The sequence below is a fragment of the Canis lupus genome, chromosome 19, assembly GCF_003254725.2.
Source record: "Canis lupus dingo isolate Sandy chromosome 19, ASM325472v2, whole genome shotgun sequence".
NCBI lineage: Eukaryota > Metazoa > Chordata > Mammalia > Carnivora > Canidae > Canis > Canis lupus.
Genome location: NC_064261.1, coordinates 43,739,284 through 43,757,915, shown reverse-complemented (window position 1 = coordinate 43,757,915; position 18,632 = coordinate 43,739,284). Strand labels below are relative to the sequence as shown.

At 33.7% G+C, this 18,632-nt stretch overlaps 1 protein-coding gene across 1 annotated transcript in view; it reads left to right on the top strand.

Moving 5' to 3' along the window:
- The window catches only part of LRP1B (LDL receptor related protein 1B), a 1,837,374-nt gene that overhangs the window by 1,569,845 nt on the left and 248,897 nt on the right, over nt 1-18,632 (top strand). The window contains exons 48-53 of the mRNA XM_049097407.1: nt 3,584-3,697; nt 3,941-4,090; nt 6,864-6,986; nt 8,743-8,862; nt 13,332-13,460; nt 16,591-16,713. Of these exons, the coding sequence (XP_048953364.1) occupies nt 3,584-3,697; nt 3,941-4,090; nt 6,864-6,986; nt 8,743-8,862; nt 13,332-13,460; nt 16,591-16,713 (759 nt within the window). The remainder of the gene's footprint in view (nt 1-3,583; nt 3,698-3,940; nt 4,091-6,863; nt 6,987-8,742; nt 8,863-13,331; nt 13,461-16,590; nt 16,714-18,632) is intronic.

The following is an 18,632-nucleotide window of genomic DNA, read 5'->3' as shown; positions in this document are numbered from 1 at the left end:
TGTCAGCTGCCCTGTGCTGCCACTGGGCAGGGAAGTTGGAAGAGAAAACATAGATTTAAGTTATTTATAAGAAATGTCCTAAAATCACAAAATCAATGTTATACCTTTCCTATCTCATTAAATCTTTTTACTGACATGGAATCAAGAAAGTGGATGCAAGAAAAATTAAGAAAGTATGTGAGGTAAAGAATGGTTTTACTTTCTCTTTTACTGCTGCTTTGATCCACAGTCCCTGTCAGATCTTCCTTTGTAGTATCTTATTGCTATTCCTGGGGTGGCTCTGGTATGTTTTCACTCACATTTTGTAGGCTTACTTTTTCTTTTGGACTATCTGGAGGGAAAAGTCTTGTATTTCTCACTTGGATTATCTTTATTTGGACTGCATTATTTTCTTTTCTCTCTTTTTCAGGACTTTTAGCCTGAGGAAAAATTGTCAGAAAGCTTTCATATTCACTTGACAAATTAGAGATTCCAACATATTTCTCCCTCAAAAATCACCCTAAGGGTGAAACAAATTTCAATACTTGACTGACCAAAACAAAGTGAGGAAGAAATATAGTTGAAGGAACATAGAGGAAGAGGTTTTGGCAAAAGAGGTATTTGTTTACCTATTTAATACGGTTCCTGCGTTCCCATGGATTTCTCCTATCTCCCTCTCCTTCCTTGCCTCTAAATGCTGGAGATGTTAATCCTCACAACCATCTTGCCACTGCTACATATGAAATTTTGCAACCACTTAGTATGTCCCATTGCAATGTGACTTAGCATTCTATTTAACCCTCTGGTGGTTTCCATACTCTATATCAAGTCACAGACTCTGTGAAGAGAGGATTTGAAGTAAAGTCTTCCTATTTGCATCTTGCATGTATTCTAATAGGCCTTCCCGTCCTTCTCGCCAAGATTCATTAGCCCTATTTTTAATTGGAAAATGGGAAAAACACATCCTGCAAATATTCTACTCTCTACTCAGTCCTCCTGAGCCCCTACCTCACTCTTACCCCATGTTCTTCTTTTAAATGCAACTCTTAACTCCCCTTTCCAACTTCACAGTTATAGTTTGTTTTCGTCTACTCAGAATTCCTTTCCTTTCTTTCTTCTTCTCTGAATTCCATCAAAATCTGAGTTCCACTTGCTCCACATCTCTACTCCTCTCACAAGGCATTCTTTACATTTACTTCCGCCTGAGGGCCCCAGTACAGTCTTTGAAACACCATTATTGTAATATTGCTGGATCTCCAGCCCTCATAACTATGTGAGATGCTATCCTCATGTTCATGGTAGTCATGATTCGCCTCTTCACCCTTTCTGCCACCAATACCCACTCAGATGGACTCCCTGCAATGTACACAGAAGATTCTCTGTGGCAGTTTGGGGAGAGATGGAGATGATGTAATGAGTTGTGACTGTCCCCATGAGATCCTTCTGGTATTCTTAAATTCTAACTGTAAGTGTAAGATAGAAACTCAAGGGAGATAAATCTTTGTAGACTCTCTAGGAACATTACCATGGTCTAGAATATTGTTTCACAGGAGAAATGAATCCTGTCTTCTAAATAAAAGGATTATAAGGAGTCTTCAGGAGCACAATGTCTTAATAGGGGATTGCTAATAGATAGCAAAGTAAGAAACAAAATGTAAATGCTTGCCATGATTATTTTCTATGTTATGTCTTTTATTTACTGTTTCTATTGAAAAAATATTGAATGTAAAATGTAATAGAAAGGTATATGGAAGAGATTTTGCTTTTTTAGACATAAAAGAAGAGTATCTTTTTTTTCATGTTTGGAACAGTGTATTTATCTCTAGTCATAATAGCATTATCTGTTTTATAAGATAAGATGTTATTTTTAATGAAGAAAACACTGAAGCAATTATAATTCAAATTGTAAATAAAACATTTATTCTTCTAATCATCATTTAAGCGCAAATAAGGATACAATTGCAAGATACAATTAAATATAATAAGAGCAGTGCATTATGAAATACAAATGACATACACACCCTTGAGTAAAATTTGCATATTTTAAGGTAGCATTTTAACCATTTACAATTGATATAATTTCTATTTATAATTAAATAGGGTCTTTAAAATATCAACACTAGTAAAAGTGGCATAATCAAAGAGCCCTTCAGGTTGTACATTTACATAATCAACCTGTGGAAATTTGAATTTGGAATAAAAATCTCACCTAAGCTAATCTAATGTACATAGCATGTCATGCACCTGTTCACAACATATTGCTGGAAACCATTATATGGTAATGAATGTGTGAGCAAAGTAGAAAGGAATATATGATTAAGCATAAGCTATTCTGTATAAGGTATATATAATGACAGCAGCATATTGAAACTGATTTTCATCTAAGCATAGCAGGGGATCGTAAAGTCATACTTTCTAACAATAGAGACAAGTCATACCACATTTATGTTTCTTTCATGAGGCATTCATCTTTCCTATACCAAATGTTAGTGATATGGCCATATAAAGGAGGATAACATAGCATGGAAGGCTTTCTACATTGCTGAGCTATTTCCTCTGAGTAATAAAGCAAATGTTCAGTGGTTTCTCCATCTCAGTCTCTTTCTCTGACTGTCTGTCTGGCTCTTTTTATCAAAGCAGGGAATGTTCCACTTCTTTGCAACCAGATTGGGATTTCCTTGTACTTCCTCTAGACATTTGCTTAGTGTTATAACCTTGTACTTTTGAAGTTGGAAGGAAAAAGAATTTTCAACAGCATTTGATTTTTTTGTATGTTGGCTTGGTGTTGGACCGATACTGTCATGGGAACAAGGCACAATCCTTGCTTTCATGAAGCTTACAACTTAGTGCGGGAGCAGATACACAAACAGGCAATTGCAATGAACTATTGTAGGTACCACAACAGAGGAAAGAATATGGTACAAGGGAAGACATATGAGGCATCTAACCCAAGCTTGGGGATGGAACTGGGAACCATGGATCAAGTTTGACTTCCCAAAATTAAAGCAAAATAAAGCAAAATTATATAAATTAGTTAAAATTTAGATCTTGCTCAAGTTACACTACAGTTAGGTCCCAATAAACCCATAATAAGTTGAAAATATTGTAAGTTGAAAATGCACTTATTAACCTAACCTACCAAATGTCTTAGCTTAGCCTAGCCTATTTTAAATGTACTCAGAACAAATTACATTAGGCTATAGTCAGGCAAAATCATCTAACACAAAGCCTATACTAAAGTATTGCATATATTATGCAATTTAGTGACTACTCTACTGAGAGTGAAAAACAGGATGGTGTCTGGGTAAAGAATGGTTGTAAGTGTATTCATTGTTTACCCTCGTGGTCACACGGCTTACTGGGAGCTGTGGCTCACTGGTGCTGCACAGCATCAAGAAAGAGTATCTTATTGCATATCTCTAAGCCAGAAAAAGATCAAAATTCAAAATCGGAAGTACTGAAAGCTTAATGGGTTTCCCACTACAACAAAGTCGAAAAATCGTGCAGAACCGTGGTAAGTTGGGGACCATCCGTACTCAAAATATTAGAGCAAGGAGTCACTTTTGTCTCATCTATCCGTTTATTTACATCCCTGTCTTTCCAGTTTCAACCTGTGCCGCTGTTGAGTTCCGTTGTGCAGATGGAACATGCATTCCAAGATCAGCACGGTGCAACCAGAACATAGATTGCGCAGACGCTTCAGATGAAAAGAACTGCAGTAAGATATTCCATTACCTTTTGTTTGTTCATCCCTGGGTACCTTTGGCATTCCGTCTAACACTGCCCAATGTTTCACTGAACCTTGCCCAGCGATGATATGTAATTAACCCCTGTTGTGTAGGATAATTGCGTTTCTATTTCTTCAAATGAGGTTAATGTTTCTTGTTTCTGTGCCCTGCATAGAAGGCTCCTAATCTTTGCAGATGAGGTGTTTTTCATTTTTCTATTTGCCTCCTTGTAGATAATACAGATTGTACACATTTCTATAAACTTGGAGTGAAAACCACAGGGTTTATAAGATGTAATTCGACCTCACTGTGTGTCCTGCCAAGCTGGATATGTGATGGTTCTAACGACTGTGGGGACTACTCAGATGAATTAAAATGCCCAGGTAATTCTAGAAAGAAAAAAAAAAAAAAAAAAAAAAAAAAAAAACTTACCTTGAGCTTTAGAGGCTCATTGTATAAAATAAACTTATTAAATATGTCCAGTGGTTAGGATTAAAATTTAAATGATGAGTAAATTACAAGGGATCATCCTGTTCCAAACATGCCCCTTGATCTTTTTTAATGAGTTATGAAATGATACTCAAGAAATCTGTTCTATATTTGGATCGATTTCCTTTTAAGGTTCAGTTCATGATTAATCCTCTTAAAGTTGATGATTAAGTCTTAAAATTTGTGATCTCTAAAGTTGCCAGGGAGGTATTACATAGTGAGAAAAAACTATGCATACACTAAAGGGAAAGAGAAACATTTCTTACCACTAGCTTTACTCAATGCCATACAGCTTGTATTTGTCATGTTAGACTGTTTGATGAAGTTTACACAATCTTTTGACATAGTAGTATGGGGTAATAGCAATTATCACTGAGTCAGGGCCAGAAAGGCATATTTATATCTGACTTTTAACCATCTTTACATACATAAATTCTAAAAGTGTCATTTGTATTCTTAGCAGAATGTTTTCCATTAAAAAGTCATGATCCTGTTCTTTCAAATTATTTCAGAAAACAAATGAAAAAAAAAAAAAAGAAAAGAAGAGTGTTAAATTACTGTAACTGGAAGTAGATATGATTTATAGGAAACTATTAAATGTGTCCTCATACTATATTTCTTTCTCCTTATCCTGCTGCTCCACTCACTTTTTCCATGTTTAGTTGACATATAATAATTTTTTGAAATATTTTAAGAAATTATATTCGTAGATATTCTATACAGCAGCATAAACACGTGCACACAATCTACTGTGAAATACCTATATTTTTAATTCATAATCTATCACCTAATTGGGCAATAGCAGATTCCTTTTATTTATTTTTTGTTTTCGTGCGCAACAGTGTGTAACATTCTATGATACCATTTTTGTTCCTTCTAGATTTGGAAGGCTAGCTGCATTGTAGAAGGAACTCAAGGACTTTTCTGGCTTTATGAAGAATTTTTATATACACTGGGGACTGTGGCTCACCACAACTCTTCCACATTATATTTCTAATTAAATAAAATATTTTAAAAGAAATATAGTAGCATTGATTTAGACTCATGGAGCCTAGGTGTCTAGATTCTTAATCCATTATTCTTTCTACAACAATTATGTACCTCACAGTAGCTATAGTTAATTTTAAAAATTAATATGAAGGTAACATATAGTGGATACCCATTAAACTTACATATATATAAAAACTTATTATATATCGCATATAATATATTATATTAATATAATATATTATACATAATAATATAACATGACTGTGGTCTTTATATATTGTTAATATTAATAAATTATTTTAAAAGTTAACTTTTAAATAAATAACTTTTAATTTATTATTACTTAAATTATTATTTAGTTAAATTATACTATTAACTAAATTAACTATTAGTTAATTATAGTTATATAATTAACTAATAGTTATATAATAGTAATTATACTATTAACTATTAACTTAATTATTATTTAGTGAAATTATATTATTAAATTTAGTTAATACATTATTAATTTATTAATTTAGTTATTTAAAATAACTTTTAAATAAAGAATTGTGATTATAATGAAGAAGAAAGGGGAGCTCATGTAGACTAATAAGACAGGTAGATAGACAGAAAGCCAGTAGTGGGTCAGTCTAAATACCTTAGTTTGTATTGAGGCTAGTCCTAAGAAAAAGTAAGACATAAATCACAGGACTTTTGGGTTTAGTGATGAATTTTGTCAAAAATTTTACTCTCATTTTTAATCTACAAAGTTGACAGTTGAAAAGATATAATGAAATAATTATCTTAATACAGCTACAATGGATTATTGTTGTGTGATTATTACAGTGTGAATAGATTATTATAGTGTGATATATATACTCTAAAATTTGCTTCCAAATTGGCTCTGGACCAGTCAGTCTAAAACTATGTAAACCTGATGGTGCAAGGGAACTGATGACATTCAGTTGAGAAAAATCTAATATTTTATATGCAGCCTTAGAAGTCAGAATAATACAAAACTCTACAATCTAAAAATATATATATAAAATAATTTTACATACAAATACATATGATTCTCATGATATTTCTCATGATTAACAGTTCTAGAGATTCTATTATAAGTTGTCTTTCTTTTTAAAATAAAGAAGGCTTGTATAAACCTCATCAAAGCATGCTCAGATTATAGGACAGTAGGAGCACCATGCCCACACTTTCTCAGTAAAAATCCATTAATCTTTTTATGTTATTTATTTTTATGAATATAGAATTACAGGCATTTTCCACCAAAGATGCTTCTTTGGCCTTAGGCTCATTCACTTTATAATTGCCTCAGTTATTTTATTTAATTTATCTTAATGTGAATCCACATTATTTGGATTTAACAAGTTTTTTCATTAGTATCTTCCTTCAGATCCAGGATCCAATCCTAGATCGGATTTGATTATCATGTCTTCCTTGTCTCCTCTGGTCTGTGCTGGGGTTTTTGTTGTTTTTTGTTTGTTTGTTTTAGCTTTTCCTTGGTTTTCATGACCTTGACCCTCTTGAAGAGACCATCTTGGCTCTTTTTTTTTTAATTCAAGTATTCTTATTTATATCTTCCAGTTAAGGAATATTACTGTTTTATTATCTACCTATATTGTGGAAGTCTAAGATTAATTCAAATTATTTGACATTACATTTTGTATTTTATCACAGTTCAAAACAAACACAAATGTGAAGAAAATTATTTTGGTTGTCCTAGTGGAAGATGCATTTTGAATACCTGGGTATGTGATGGTCAGAAAGATTGTGAGGATGGACTTGATGAATTCCACTGTGGTGAGACATTATATGTTATTCTATATGTCATATTATTATTCATATGCCAGTGTTTTATTACATAGGGCTTTTATATAAAACATTACTAATTAATTTTAACAATTATCATTTTTATTAGATAATACAAAAATTAACATAGAGCAGAAGAACTTAAAATGAGGAATAAGTCTCCTGCCCCAGACTTTTCTTTCAACTTTTCCTGCTTTTGTTAGTGGTTACCTTCATTGGTCTAAATGATGTACCTTTATTTTCGGGCCTATTAATTTAAAATGTTAACATATTTACTTTCTGCAATGAAAAATAAGGATTTAGGTCCCTACTTACTATTGACTAAAATTATTCTAAATGTTTCTATTAATTACATGTTTAGCTTTAAATAGTACTTAAATTTGTATTTCCTCAAACTCTCGTCTTTCACCACCTGCCTCCTAATTTCTGTGTGTGTGTACACTTATTTTACTTGGCAAGGCAAGACAGATTTTTAAAATTTATTTTATAGAATTTATGGATTTTTTTATTTCTAGGCCAAAGAAATTTCCTATAGGGAAAGAAAACATATATTCACTATTTTCATTTAACACAAATAACATACACTATGGTGAATAGACAAAATAGAAGAAAAGATTAAAAATGGATCCTCTATGAAATGTCAAACTCCTCTAAAAGTAAATGTCATCTTGAAATATGAAGGTGCATTTTGTTTGATTAAGATGCTATATATCTTTACATTAGAGCCAGATTGTGAACAGGATTAACAGAGAACTTTACAAATAGTTTATGTAGATTCATAGTATCTGGATAGGAAGCCATTAGATGGTTGTATTTTCTTTAGTTTCATTTTTTCCAGTCTTTAGTTTTTCTAAATTTCTCTCTTTTACAAGTATCTAAGTGAATATTTTAAATTAAGATACAAGGTTTAAAGTAGTCTATAGCATCAAAATCTAAATGTTTATTTTTATTACAATTTACATTTGTAATAGCTGAATTTGGAAAGATATGATTTTTGGATCTTGTCTGGTGATGCTGAGTGGAGGGATAGGCTGAGGGTGGAGGAGAACAATCATAAACCTCACCTTGGAATTAAATAGAATACATTATTATAAATGAATAATTTGGTAATAAAATAAAAGCCACCTTACCAATGATTTTGGATTATTATTAGTCAGACTTTAGTGTCCTCAAAAGAAGTAAAAATATCTAAGTGTTTAGTATGTATGGATGTGAAACTGGTGACTTGTCATCAAGCTACACCTTCTTAGTCACCCCATCATTAAGAACAAATATATATGCTGGTGAATATATCATATTGTAATTTTGCCTATGACACATTTTTTCCCTCTATTTCTCCAAAAAGCAATTAAAAATTAGAAGGAATGACTAGATCACACTTGGAATATTTGTTTTATATCTGTGCACCAGGTGTTGTGTTTTTTGTCTTTGTTTTTAAATGACACCCTGGAATATATTTAGGGGAGAGTGGCTAGCGTAATGAGTAGCTCAAAGTCAAACCCTGTGAAAATTCTGTGGGAGGAAAAATGTTGCATAACCTGGCCACTGAGAGGGAATACACAGGCTGTTGTCAAAATTTCATAGAGCTGTCATAGGAGAAGAAGAATTTGGCTTGTTTTATCATAAGACAATTTATTTTAGCAGAGTCTAAGGAAGGACTTTCTCATTGTCAGATCTGTCCTAAGACAGTCTCAAATTATATTTTTTTCTTTTTCATCTAAAACAAAGATTTTTGTTTGTTTTCTAGATTCTTCTTGTTCTTGGAACCAATTTGCTTGTTCTGCACAAAAATGTATATCTAAACATTGGATCTGTGATGGAGAGGATGATTGCGGGGATGGATTAGATGAAAGTGATAGCATTTGCGGTGAGTTGTTTCTTTTGTGTTCTCAAGTTTGAGGCATATGATATATATGCACTTGTATTTTAGATCATATATAAAACTCTGTTTTCCACTGTGTTAAATTTAGCATTACATTTCTATCTAGCTGGATTTATGATTTTAATGACAACCTATTATTCTATTATTTTTATATACAGTTATTCAATTTTTAGAATTTTTTCTGAATATTCACACAGTGAATGTATTTGTTAATTTTACTTTTTTAGTCTTCAAATTCTTCTTTAGCCTAGATCTAAATGACTGGGATTACTTGCATCAAGTGATCAAACATTTTTCATAGCCTTTGATATGAATAGTTAAATTACCCTTCAAAATATCCTGATTTATACTGCCACAAGCCACACACTATTTGCATTTGTATATATATGTATTTTGGTGATTATTATTATTGAATTATAGGAAGTAAAAAAGGGGGCTATTGTATATAATTTTAAAATGTACTTCAAAAAACAGCTTTATAGGATTAGAGTTTGAGTGTCCTACTACATATCAACTACAAAGCCAATGTAATTTTTAAATAATCATAAACATTAAACAAATAGCTTAAATGGAATTATTAACTTAAAATTTTAAGAGGTAAAAGAGGAGGTGGTCCAAACTGGATAAATTTATAACAAATAGCCAGGCATTCTATTAATTTATTTACATGCCTATTTGTCTATCTTTCTGATCTATTTCTATATGTGTTTGTATTTATAGGCATAAAATATTTAGTCATTATATTAGCACTGTTTCATAGCTGTTATTCTACCCTATTTTAGAGGGAAAAGGATCTGAGTCATAGGATAAGGTACATGTACAGAGTTAAGTATACTTAACACCACTTTTAAATTTCAGTAGTTGTGGCCTGCTTTTTAGGTCACTATCATGGAGACAGATAGATAGGATTTTATACTACTGAAGCCAAACTGAAGTTCTCTGTAAATAATATAAAATTGGAAGTGTCCTCTGAAAGTAGGCAGTTTATTTTCTGGTATTTAAGCCACCCCAAATCTACTTTTTATTTACACAGCTGAAACAACTTAGTTATACAACAGATAAAGATAGAAAGATCACTATCAAAAAGTTCTGAAAGGAAAAAGAAATCAGTAATCAATTGTATTGTCTAGCTGGTCACTTTTAACTCTTTTGTTTCTCTTTGCTATTAATTTTCTTTGATTTTAACAAAATAATTACCTACTTAGGATGGATGGGTTGAACATGTTTCCAGTCTTTAAAATCATCTTGCTTTTTGATCCTTTGTTTAACCCTACATTAAATGGCTCAATTGGTACTTCTGTCCTTCCTGAGTGGATACAATATAGAAGAAGATATAAAGACCCTGAAACCAGAGTTGAATCCTCCTGCATCTGTATTTTCCTTACCTATTAAGAGGATACAAAAAAGAACTCCTTTATGTAACTATAGTGCTCATCTAACATGACTCAGGTACACAATATAAATTAATTTATTTCCCTTCTCTTTTGTTCAATTTCTCCTGCTCTCTCCCTTATTTTTCAGTATTATTACCACATCTACATCTATCAGAGCCCTGATAATTTTTTTTAAGAATTAAAATGGTAATGGACATGTTTACCTATTATCAAAACACCCAGTCTATTTCATTTAATTACAGGCTGCATTTACATGCTAACTACCAACCTGGTGACACATTAAAAAAAAAAAAAAAAAAAAACCTGCTTTCGACTCAGTATCATTCAAAGCACTGAATTTAATATACTAGAATTGGAAAGGAATTTTATAAATAATTTATTTCAGTGGTTCTCCTCTCTAGTGCACAAAAGATCCTTCTTAGAAGTTTGTTAAAAATGTAGATTCTTAATCTTCACCTTCAAATATTCTAATGTGGGCTGTAAACACAACCTTTCTTAAGAAGCACAATAATGGTTCTGACTTGGAAATCTGAGGATCTCATTTTGAAAATCGTCATCTGGGCTCCTGGGTGGCTCAGTCAGTTAAACGTCTGCTTTGGCTCAGCTCATGATCTCAGGATTCTGGGATCATCGTGCTCCTAGCTCCATGAGGATCTTGCTTGTCCCTCAGTCCCCTGCCTGCTGCTCCTCCTGCTTGCGCTCTCTCTCTCTCTCTCTCTCATAAATAAATAAAAGCTTAAAAAAAAAAAGAATTACCTCTGGTCCACCTTCATCATTTGACAGATGAAAAAAGAGAAACTCAAAGAAGTTAACAAATTGCCTGAGGTCACCCAGTGACCGTCAGTGATGACAGGGCTAAGACCCGAATTCAGATTTCCTGAATGCTTCCTAAATGGGATGGTGACTCTAACCAATCAAATATTATGTCTGAGCAGGTGCACAGGATGTATCTGGTAGAAATCTTTCAGCTTGTCTTCTTCCTTTCTTGGGATTCATTTCCCTGAGGAAGGCAATGTGTCTCCAGATGGCAGGGGTAACTATGGAATGAAGCCATGAGTTTTTTCTTTGGCCCATTTTCTTTCCAATTGACTATGATGTTTTGGCATGCTCTTAATACAGAATCTGTTAAATACTATCAAGGGAGCCAGAAAATTAGCTGCAAAGAGCTTTATGCCATTTTATAGCTTGAGGTATCTTAGTAATTATCTAGTCATACCCCTCATTTTACAAATAGTGAAACTCAGACACTAGTCTTCTCCAAGGTCATACAGAATTAAATTTCTCAACAGCCAAATTGATGTTATATCTATTATGCCTACCCTGAGAATAAATTGGGGTGATAATAAGAAAGTAGAAAAGGAAGTATCAAAACTTCCTTACCAAAAGAGAATGCAGTTTGTAAAAATCCCAAGCTAAATAACAAAAATATTATGGAAATTAAAGCACTAATTGAGAGCATAATAGTGAAAGTGACACTTTATATTCTTATAGCAAGCTTGAAAAGATAGATCATAATAAGGAATAGTATAAAAATAAATTCCGTAGGAACGTAATTCTATTATAGAAGGTATTAAAGACATAATAGGTAGCAGGTAAATTCATTTTTAAATGAAAGCAACATTTATTTAATAGATTTTTATGATTTCTCCCCAGTAATAGAGATCATATTAAATCTCGTCCTATTAGCACAGATCCTCTATCCAATGAAAAAATCTGAATTACCTGGAGCACTTTTCTATATTCACTTGCCATCCTGTCCTCCAAGCTAAAGTATATGTCAAGGACAGTCATGTTTATGATGGAAAAAATCCTCAAAGGGTTTTATTTTGGCACCCTGCTGCCCTCCATATTGAAAGCATTGCAATAAAAGGCATTATCTGCTCATAACCACTCTACAGCTGAAAAGAAAGATGATAATGGTTATATAATTAAACCATTTTGGTCACTGCTTTAAATGTTTGGAACCAAATATCTCTCATCATTTTATTCAGTCATATTTTCTTCCTGCAGATATTAGCATTTAAAAAACTAATTCTAGCAATGCATGTTTCAGCATCTATTCTACAGGTAGCTTTTGCTCACAGGAAAATGAAGTTAAAGAAAAGTTAGAACATGATCTCAGGGTCTTGTAACTGATTCACTCAACAAGTATTTCTATAAATAAACAAAGCATTCCATATGTACAACTGTACTGGAGGCTAGGAAAACATCATGAGAAATAATCCTGTTCTATTCCATATGATTGCCTTATACCCATATAAGGAGAAACAAAGGGACCACCTATGACTCTTTAACTTTATCATCAGAGTCAGCAAGCATATATATATATTTTTTTTCTGCATACATTTGAAAAACATGCCTCTAAGGGGAACATTGAATTACAGAGCAGAGAAAAAGTAGATTCTATTTATTAAGTGTGTAAAAACAAAAGGAACGTGTGTACATTTATTCTCTTCAACAACACAAGGTAGGGAGTAACAGTCATGACCTCAGTTGTTAAGAGAAGGTGCTTAGGAATCAGAAGGGTTTTTGGATCCCCAACTCAATACGTGGGCAACTTGTGACATTCTGCACGCTATTCAGCTTCTGTGAACCTCAGTTTCCTATCAGTGAAATGACACTAATAATAGTCCTGGTTGGGATTTTTGCAAGAATCAAATGACTAAATATATTAAGTGCTTAGCATGTATTAAGTAATAAAAATGCCATTATTTTTATTATCCTTTTAGGTTCAGTCTTTGAGAAATTTTATCATCATTTATTACCAATTCTATGCCATTTCTATGCCTTGCTACCTCTTCTAAGGAGAAAAGATTTTTATTATTTTCTGCCATGCAGCCTTAGGACATATAATACCTGCATTTAGGAAGGAATGCATCCCGAGAGGAAAATGCATAAACATCTCTAGGAGAAGGACACTGTGTGATGATTTGATAGCAATAATCTCTTCCTTTTCAGCAGCATTCTTCTGTTTCCTTTCTCTCTACAGGGAATATAAGCCTGAGCCCTTTCCCAGCAGACGTGTAGTGATCTTAATAGCCTTCTTTCCTTGGGTTTCAGGCGCTGCGACCTGTGCAGTCGACATGTTCAGCTGCCAGGGCTCCCACGCGTGTGTGCCACGACACTGGCTGTGTGATGGTGAAAGGGACTGTCCTAACGGAAGTGATGAGCTCTCCACAGCGGGCTGTGGTAGGACACGTGGGGCTCTGTGTGAAGGAAGGCAGACTCTTGCTTTTGCAGTACTCACCATATCACATTTTCTCTCACTTTCCCAATCCCTGGACTCATAAGTAGTATCAGAATTCATCAGGTGCCATGTGGTCACCATAATAGTCCAGCAACCCCTCTACCTGCTGTTCAGAGTTTTTCAAACATGCAGAGGGAGACTACCCATTTTAAAACCATTCTGATGAACCCAGATTCATCATTTCGCTTCTGAGGTTATGTAGCTTCCTGATGTGTGTGTGACTGTGGGAGATTTGTTATTTTTTTTTCTAGAACCCCAACCCTAACCCCACAAAGGCTTTTAGATTGCCTATTACGGACACTCTATAAATGGCTGATGTGATCCCAAATAACTACTGATCAGAAGGTCAGTAAACACCTATTAGTCCTACGGAGAGGGTATTAACCCTTAGGTCAGGTAAAAATAGTATGGCTATAGCTGAATGAAGCCAGGGGATTGGGGGAACACCTTAGGAGGTCAGACGATTTATTAAGTCTCTGACTCTTGGTCACCTCAGGAAATTTTCACGGAATTGCTCAACAGTAAAAATTTAGATAAATTCCTTTGCTTGATCAAGAGAATGAAGGAGCCGAGTATTTGAATGCAGGTCCCAAGGTCACATGAGGATCTATTGAGATGAGCAATTTGTCAGAAACAGCGCTGTGAGTTCTGCTCATTAAAGTGAATTCTGCTAATTATCTCACCAAGGACCCGTCTTGAGGTCTTTACAACTGTATTTGAAGCCGTACCGTAGGTGTGTGTGTATGCGGGTGTGCAGTGTGTGGAGGTGGAAGGGGTAGTTAAGTGGAGAAGGAAGAACAAACTTTGAGGCAGGCCTATGAGCACAGAACTCACTGCTATAATAGAATGATTCACTTTGATCTTGAAACTGATTTGTGTGTCTGTAAAGGTCAATGGGGCTACTGAGGGCTACATAATAAAGGATTATGCCTCAATTCAGGGACCAGATGGTCCCAGTATACTGTTGCTATTGTAGCAAGTTAACACTCTGGGAGGCATATTAGCACTTTTGGAACACATGGGTGCTATTAAGTAAATTATGCTAAAATACAACAAATTGTACTCAAGTGACCTGAAAGCGTTAATGCTAAATAAGCCTCTGTTGCTTATGTTTCAAAAAAAAAAAAAAAAAGAATTCACGTATTAGAATTGGCATAATTCACTGGAGTTATATAAGCTGTCATACAGTTCAAAGTTAGAGGAGTTATTAGTAACTGCATTTTACTTTGATTATAATGGGCAGCTCCTACGTGGCTTCCACATCATTTTTGAAGATAAGTTTGTTGAAAATAAATTACACTTGATTAAACCCAAGGAATCCTTTTTGTTTTACTTAGTCGTGTCTCTATTTTAGTCATTATGGACTTGAAAGCAGAGATTTCCTTTTTTTAAGACAGGGAAGTCTGGGGGTAGGGAGCCAATAGGGCTTGTAAAAGAATAATTATGCCTTAAGTGACAGATGAAATATAGAAATGATACGAGGTCATCACAAAGAAATAATATACAAAAAACACTAGAAGTGTCACTGAAGGATTTCAAGAAAAATAACGTTATTGAGTCGTAAAGAACAAAGAGAAAAAAGAGAGAGGTGTTCTATGTAGAGGGAAGTGCCTATTAAGACATGGAAGGAGGTTAGAAGTCATGTAAATTTTTTCAAGTGCCCATTATGTGTCAATTATTTTGGTAGGTGCTTTTATTTGCATTATTGAGTTCCCAAAGTATCTCAGTGAAATGTTTTTGAGGATCTGCCAAAAATAATTGTTACACAGATAGGAATTTAAGTAGCATCCTGGAATTTATTGAGTTCCTGAAATGAGCTGATCTGCTTCATATACCTTATCTAGTTCCTGCAAGAAGTTTATCAGATAGGTTTTATTATCCCCATTAAACAGATAAAGAAACAGATGCAGCAAGAAGGTAAATACCTTCCTCAGGATACAAATTATAAGTAGCAGAGTGACCCTTTGCAAAGCCTTCCCCTTTCTAGTATCCTATAATGCCATGTTTCATAGTCCTTTTTTATTTAAAACTGAGATATAATTGACATATAGCATTGTATTAGTTTTAGGTGTACAACATAATGATTTGGTATATGCAATATTGTGCACTGATTACCACAATAAGTTTAGTTAACATCCATTATATAGAAGATTTTTTTACATTCAAAATACCCCAAACCTTGAGTCCTACCATAGCATTTATCCCTTAAACAAGACAAGGTAATTGAAAATGATCTCTTCAAACCACTGTGCTTCTATGCATATTGTTCTGTGCATATTAACATTAATTCACTCTGCACAAGTTACCAGCTTTCGAACTTTTGCTGAAAGTTATTGGACTTTTTGGTCAACCGTTCTCCCCCTTGGTTAGGACCTTAGCTACAGCACTATTGTCATGGCTCAGGATTCCGAAAGAATCGATATTCCATTTTGTGGATAGATATCCCTAATTTGATGTGGTGCTTAATGCTTGGGCTTATCACACCATAGATCTTAATTTAACCCAGAAGTTTTATTTTCATCTTAGAGACAATAACTTTCTTAGCTCTTTTGATGCTTTCTTTTCACTTCATCATAAGCATTAGCGCTTGGTAGTCTTTTCAGTTCCATTTTTCACAAGAAAGCAAGGTTTTAATTTTTTTTAATCACTTTACTAATATTAGTAAAGGAATGAGGAGAGAAAAAATCTAGCCACATTATTACAGTTGAGTGTTTTTTGTTTTTGTTTTTGTTTGTTTGTTTGTTTTTTATCACATGAATGTTTGAATTCATCCCTGAGCAAACTTACAGACTGCTAAATGTCCTGAAATTTTCGGTCACTCTGGAATTGTTGAATGTATTAATACTGAAACTTTGAATTACATTCATATATTTGGTATATGTCTGTATGTTAATATATATTATGAATTTATATGTAGTTGATATATATTATGAATAGAATATTGAGCAAACTTTTCTTTTTCTAAATAACTATAATTATTGAGTATAATAACATACATTCCCCAAACTCCTCACATGGGGAAAAGTAAAATAGGGACTCATCTAACTTTATTCTTTGTGATATCTTTCTTAGCTCCCAATAATACATGTGATGAAAATGCTTTCATGTGTCATAATAAAGTGTGCATCCCCAAGCAATTTGTTTGTGACCATGATGATGACTGTGGAGATGGCTCAGATGAGTCACTGCAGTGTGGTAAGCATATTCAGACTTTTCATGGAAGACATTCTTTGGCTAAATAATGGTCTTTTAGGATGACTCAGGAAATAAATAAATGACAAAAACAACACATTTCTTAGTATCACTAAGGGCATGTAAGCTCAGTTATCCATAGTAGTACCTCAATAACCTCTTTAAACTCTAATGCGTAATTATACATTGATTTGGAGATCATGTCTACATATAATATGTTCTTATTAGGAAGCACATGGGGGAAATAGTTATAAAATGTCTTGGTTGAAAAACAATATATGGCTAGCTAATTCAATCTTATAGCCAAATCAAGTATTTGAATGAAGAAAAAATAGAATTCACAATTATCAGAGAAGCTGTATAATTAATATTCTTCTTTCACCTTATCTTCTTACATGTGTGCTTATTTCTTAAAATTTAATATTATTGTGACATTTGTCTTGTCATCGCATATATATTTATCTGACCATCACATATATAATGTATATATAGATACAAATGTAACTTTTGTAGTGAAAATCATGAAAAGTTCTTACTTGAAATTGAAATTTTACACAAACCTAGTATTTTTGTAAAACACAAAAACTTAAATGTGTACATGAATAAATATAAGATGAAAAGCCATAAAATCCACATATAATCATGAAAGGCAGTAGATTTAGTACCCTCCTTTGTTCTCCTTATGTTGTGTCTATAGTCTTGGTCTTTGATAACAATCTCTTTGAAATCAGCGGATCCCAGTTTTTATGATCTTTTCACCATTAAGTCATGGTATTGATGTGATATTTTAAAAGGTGCATCATACCTTGAGATGTAAATTTGAAGTAGAGTTATGTCTGATTGAGTATCTTCCCTCTGCTAGACACTTATGCAGTTGATATGGAAATGAATGAGACAGATTCCACTAGAAGAAATTGCAGACAAACAGGAAAATCAGAAATACACACTAGAATAATAGCACACGTTGTCAGATGTGACTAAGAATCACAATACATGGGATCAGAGCTGAGAGAATAATTTTTGAAGCACTATGGGACGCTTGGGTGGCTCAGCAGTTGAGCACCTACCATCGGCCCAGGGTGTGATCCCGGAATTTGGGATTGAGTCCCACATCAGGCACCTTGCAGGGAGCCTGCTTCTCCCTCTGCCTGTGTCTCTGCCTCTCTCTCTCTGTGTCTCTCATGAATAAATAAATACAATCTTTAGAAAAAATTATTTAAAAAATTTTTTGAAGCACTAAAGAATAGAAGCAGAGAGAATGTTAGAGAAAGTCATGTGTAGATGGTAGATAAAATAACACAGTGGTTAAAATCACGGACTTGGAGCCAGATGGCCTGGGTCTAGATTCTGGCTCGGACGCCTAGTATCTGTATGACCTTTGAAGTTATTTCACATTTCTGCACCTCAATTCCTCATCTGTAAAAAAATAAAAGACAACATTGTTTAACTCTTACGGCTGTTGAGAGAATTAAATTAGTTAATATTTGTAAAGTGCTTAGAATAGTTCTGGACACATAGAAAGTTCTATTTATATTTCCAAATGGCTACATATTGACATAGTTGAAGAATAATAGTCTTTTGTGAGGTAAATTGAAATTAGAAAGTTGAAACTGGATCCGGGGAAGTCTGAAATATAATGTTAAAGAATTTGTGTTTAATTATTTTGGCTCTCAGTTGACAGCACACATTTGAAACGGGAATGCCACAGTCAAAATATGTTTCAGAATCATCTTTTTCAGCAGAGTGGATAAAATATTGCCCTGGGACAGGGGAGCCGTTAGGTGGAAAGTAAGCTAGCTAGAAGATAATTGCAATAGTTCTGGTGATTAATGATGTGATGATAAACCAGGACAGAAATGGTGGAATGGAAAGAACAGTATGGGTCAGGATTCATTTAGAGTCCTATATGGAGGATAAAGGAG